This window comes from Tupaia chinensis, unplaced genomic scaffold (assembly GCF_000334495.1).
Source record: "Tupaia chinensis unplaced genomic scaffold, TupChi_1.0 Scaffold000678_1, whole genome shotgun sequence".
Taxonomy (NCBI): Eukaryota; Metazoa; Chordata; class Mammalia; order Scandentia; family Tupaiidae; genus Tupaia; species Tupaia belangeri.
Window position 1 is genome coordinate 1,249,397 of NW_006160202.1, and position 5,442 is coordinate 1,254,838.

The 5,442-nt window shown below is 45.1% G+C and overlaps 1 protein-coding gene across 5 annotated transcripts in view; it reads right to left on the bottom strand.

Annotated features, from left to right (window-relative positions):
* Positions 1 to 5,442, bottom strand: part of GABBR1 (gamma-aminobutyric acid type B receptor subunit 1) — a 36,395-nt gene that overhangs the window by 5,854 nt on the left and 25,099 nt on the right. For all 5 annotated transcript variants that reach the window (XM_027776529.1, XM_027776528.1, XM_027776525.1 and 2 more), the window contains 4 exons: positions 5,108 to 5,185; positions 1,998 to 2,148; positions 1,388 to 1,520; positions 41 to 157 (listed from right to left, as the gene is read on the bottom strand). In XM_027776529.1, the coding sequence (XP_027632330.1) occupies positions 41 to 157; positions 1,388 to 1,520; positions 1,998 to 2,148; positions 5,108 to 5,185 (479 nt within the window). The remainder of the gene's footprint in view (positions 1 to 40; positions 158 to 1,387; positions 1,521 to 1,997; positions 2,149 to 5,107; positions 5,186 to 5,442) is intronic.

Consider the following 5,442-nt stretch of genomic DNA (forward strand, 5'->3'; position numbering starts at 1 on the left):
AGTCAAGAAGCAGAGGGTCGAGGACTGGGAAACAGCTCACCTTCCTCCACTCCTTCTTTTCTTCCTTCTTTGTGAAGACCGTGTGCACCCACCAGATCTTGGTGAACATGGAGCCATAACCCAGACTAAAGCCTAGGCCTAAGAGCCAGAGGCGCGCCTAGAAAACAGAGGGCTGGGCAGTAGGTGGGACTGGCGAGGATGGGCAGGGCCGTAGGCGGGAGTGTGGGCAGGGAGCAGATGACAAGCAGGCAGAATGCAGCCAGCAGGGGATAACGTGGGGAGGGAATAATTCCTTCAACAATTCCTCCCATCCGTCTTCCTCTACACCACCAGCGTGATCTTGCTAAAAGCTGCTGGCTTTAGTGGCCATACACTTCTAATAACCCTCTAATACTACGAGTTACAGAACACCTCCTGATGTGACACGGGACCCTTTACAATATGGTCCCACCCATCTATCCACGCTCATCTCCCAGGCGCTCACCCACCCCTCCAGGCACACCGAGCTACTCGCTTTCCCTTGATCTACTCTTTCTAGCCATGTGATATTCCCCCTGCCCCTTGAGAACCTCCATTTCTCCAGCTGAGAATTCCATCCATCTTTCAATACACTTGTTTTGTGAGGTCCCCACTGTGTCCAACAGTACTTTGGGCAGGTCCCTATGCCATTGCCTCGCCTGAGGCACTAAAGCTAAGCACTGGCCTCTCCCACTGTGCTCTGGTCTCACTGGTAACTCTTGATGAACTGTATGTACATGTGTGTGCAAATGCCGTGTGCTTAGACATATTAGCAGGACAACACAGGGCAGAGGCGAGAGTAAGAATGGGCAAGAATAGGGAAGTGTGTTTCCTATCAGTATAACAGAGAACAACTCAAACATCACTGCTGAAGCCAGCCTTTCCTCATCACCTTCTATGTATCAACAGCTCTGGACCTCCGGGACTCGTACCTGCATGACAGCGGTCCCTTCCCCCAACTCTCTCTGCTATTTGTTTGGATCTCTGCTTCTGTTCTTCCAAACCCCAGCTAACTCCCACGGGAAGTCCACACTCTGGTTCTCAGCCCCCGCACCACAGACAAGCCACCATTGTTCTGGGATTCTTTGTGCAGACACCCTCCCTTTGACTTCAAAACCTCCCTCCTCCTCTCTCAAGGCATGCCATGGCAACCTTGGAACCAGTGAGAGAACTACACAATGGAAAAGGTCTGGGGCACAGGAAGAAGGAACAAGCCCAACAGAGACCAGAGTGGTGATGCCAGGACTGAGGAACAGGACAAGCATCTGAGAAAAATAAGGAGAGGCAGGGAACCATGAATCATAGAAGGTGTTCCTGATGGGGTTGGGAGAGCCACACTCTGCAAGGTATTTGCCCACCAGCTCCTCACCTGGCAGACGAAGGGGAACTGGCTCCTCCCGATGTGATAGCCATCCAGCCCCAGGGGGAAGACAGCAGCTAACGCCAGCGAGCAGCCCACGGCAGTCAGATTGTTCAGATTGGGCTGTGAGTTCTGGATATAACTAGGGCAGAGGCGGGGAGGGTGGGAGAAGAGAGAAAGCAGAATTACCCCTCTTCTCTATGAAGGTTTGGCTATCCAAATGTCACACAGCTCTGGGGCCACAGGACAAAGGAAGACAGGGTTGGCAGGCAGTGGACCCTTCAAAGACAAAGCCGACTAGATCAGGGGTTAGAAATGGAGCTGCAGACGGCTCCCCCCACTGGAATACACTATTTATTTAGAACCCATGACTGTGTTACCTGGTCCCAGAGGTTGTGCTTTTTGTTTGTTTGTTTGTTTGTTTGTTTCCAGATAACTACTTTGGAGCAGAGGTGGAGGTTATATCTGTTTTCCTCCCTTTCACTCTAAATCAGAAATGAAAACCTCTACAACACATGACCTTAGGAGTCACAGTGGTTTTATCCTCTCTCTCTTCAAAGAGATGACCATTTTCTTAGAAAAGCAGCCAGGCAAGGGGAATGCCAGAGGAGAAACTTACCGAACATGGGAGTTGTAGATATTAAACGACAGACAGACAACAGCGAGGACAATGCCCAGGCTGGAGAGAACCGAGACAGAAATAAAGAGTTTCTGTGACAGGAAGCGGAATGTCTTGATGACCAGGGTCTGGTCAGCTGGGGGGGACCCTCCTGCAAGGGGTGGAAGAGAAAAAAGGGGAAGAGAAAGGAAGAACAAAGAAATGAAGACAGGACAGGAGGAAGGGGAAAGGGCAAGGTTGCCATGGACATTCAGTCCTTGGCTGAGTGCACGAAGCCCCAGCTGCGCTGAAAGGTATTCTGCAGGGCACGGGGCCCTTTGGAAGCAACTGGAAATGAGACGAGAAGATAAGACTGAATGTTCTGACCTGAGGCTTGGAAACACTAAAGCATGCTACCAAAGTTGTAGAAAAACCAGGTTTTTGTTGTTGTTATTGTTGTTTTTATTATGTGCTTTTTATTTTTCTGTCTTTCTGCAGCAAAGGAAAATGGGAGAGGAGATAAGGGAATAGCTAGGAAACTTTATGAGCACTTATAACTCCAGTCAAAAGCTGCAAAAGGTAAATCCATGGTGGCACAGGCAGTGGGGCAATGCTCTGTAGTGCTGAAAGACTGAGGGTTTGGATCCCAGTTGACCTAAGCAGCCCAGGCCCTCAAACACCCATGATCATGGCTGGCTGAAAGGTTGGGGATGGGAGGGCATGACCATGGCATGAGACTCCATCAAGGGTGCCCTTGTCTCTTTCAGAAAACAAAATAAAGAGGGGCCAGCAGATGGTATAGTGGTTAAGGGACTGGATTCCCATGTGGTTGACTGCAGTTCAAGTCCCAGACCAGTGGCTTGAAATTCACACCAGGTGTATATGCATGCAGGCCAAAAAATATGAAAGGAAATGGAAGAGAAGGCATTGCAGCAGAGCCATCTACCCCTGGAGGATGCTGTCTTTCTAGTGAGCACGCACACCCTGTATCAAAAATCCCTTAAATAATTAAATAGTTCTTTTAAAAACTTAAATTAAAATAAATAAGCTTTTTTTAAGCTGCAAAAGATAATTATAGCATCATTTTAAAAATCATAAGAAAAATTGGGGCCAGCAGGTACTGGACGCTTACATGGCCAACCACAGTTTGAGTCCCGGACTAGGCAGCTTGTTTTCCCCCCTTCTCTCTCTCTCTCTCTCACTATGTCTGTTCCTGGTCAAATTGAAAAATAATGATAATAAATAACTAATTAACTAATTCTTTTTTAAAAAATCATGAGAAATCATAAAAAGCTAAAGATCTAGTGTGCCTTCCTAACCTTACACAACAAATCAACCCTTCCCCCCAAAAAAAACCTAATCTGAGATTCTAAACCTGACAGTGATATTCCCAAAAGTGTTTTCCAGTTATCCAAAAAAAACCCTAATCTGAGATCCTAAACCTGACATAGTGATATTCCCAAAAGTGTTTTCCAGTTATTATCAAGAGAAGTTCAAATCTGTTAAGAGTTCACCCTCAAAAAAAAAAAAAGAAAAAGAAAACACTAATTTTAATTTGCTTAGTAAAAAAAAAAAAAAAAGTAATTTAGGCCACACTGCATTTATAGCAACACAGAAAACTGTCCTAAATTCAAATTATATGTTAAAAAAAAAAAATGCAAAACTCCAACAGTGCTGAGTATGACTAGATTTCAGTTGGTCAGGGCAGATGGCAGCTGTCTTCAATGGCTGTATTTTCCATCCATTCTCCCTGTGCCAATCTTCATTTTTTGTTTTAACCAGTAGGTCCTTCCTTTTGCCCACCTTCAGTCTCTTTCCCAGTTCCTGTCACCTACTTCCTGTTAACCTACTAAGAACACAAAGAATAACTGCTTACTATCCCTCTGAAAAAGCATATTTTAGCAGAGATAATTATATAAGATTTTTTTCTAAGTGAGAGATTTTTTTTTGCTATAGGGCACGTGCGCTTTCTGGAGAGACAGAGAGACAGAAAGCAAGAAATCACTCCCCCGGGGGGGAATGGCCACGCTGCAATCCCTTCTCCTTCATTCTCCTCTCGGGATCTTGGGCACACACGCACACATGCCCAGAATGAGTTTTAAGCCACCGGTTCCAAGACTTAAACCATGGTCAACTACATGGGAGTTCAGCAACCATAACCATTACACCATCTGCTAGTCCCAATAATTCCATAAGATTTTGCTTACTCCCTATAGGTTAAGCCACTATTTTCCTGACAGACAGAGGCAGGTTTGGCCTGAAGTAGCTGGTCCAGATATATCAAGGCATCAGCACATCTGGGAAATCCAAATGGAATTTCCATCTTTTGCTTCCTGCCCACCCCGGCCTCTTATCCCTAGTTACCCCAGCAATACACTGGTTTTAAAAAATAATTATTTATTTTATTTCACTTATTTTTATTATTTTTCAATTTGACCAGAGACAAAGAAAGGGAAAAAAAAGTATTCTTTTTTTTAAAGATTTCTTTATTTAATTCCATTTGTTATTACTATTATTTTTCAGTTTGATCGGAGAGAGAGAGAAAGGGAAAGTGAGAAAACAGGCTTCCAGGTTCGGGACTCAAACCACAGTCTAGCATGTGGGAGTCCAGCATCTAACCACCACGCCACCTGCCAGCCCTTGGATTAACTTTCTTTTTTTTTTTTTTTCACATTATTTATTATTTGTTTTTTGTATATACTTCCGATCATATTGTTTGGCTTACAATGAGACCATTTCGATATGTGCACATTTCTCCCCAGACCCGTTGATCGAAATAACTTTAACAGATAACACCACACCTCCCCATCCGGTCAATGCTCTACCTCTGTAACCCTTCTCCAAATGTCCTTCGTTAGGCCCCACTCCTCCACATACACCTCGTCTGACATTCACACCCATCTCTTGTGATTGTTCAACCATTAGTCAATCAGTTTCAGTCATAGAATGCAGATATACGGTATATGTTAAGTGGGGACACACAATGTCTTGTATTCACTTTCTTAACCTGTGCCCTTAGCCCATCTCCCTGCAACATTATAAGCTAATAGCACCTGCCACCCCACCCTCATTCCAATCTTCTCTTTGATTGTTCAGAGGGGTTGAAAGAAAACATAAAATGATCTACTTACCAATCCATTTATCCGTTTTGGACCAGGAAAGATCATCTTTGGTGCTGTCATAGTAGCCAATCTTCTTGTAGCTGCCACCTGGGCAGATGACAACAGAAGTGACCACAGGTAGCTGAAGAGCCAATCACAGGCATTTTCAATCATGGTGGTCTCTTATTTTACCTTTATCTGAGTCCCTAATGGATACTCGGAAGGACTTAGGGGTTGCTTGATTCAGCAACCTGACTTAAGAGCAATATAAGGTAGTGGACCAGCAAGTGGCATAGTGGTTAAGGTGCTGGACACTCCCACATGGCTGACCACGCTCAAGCCCCGGACCTGCCGCTTGCTTTCTA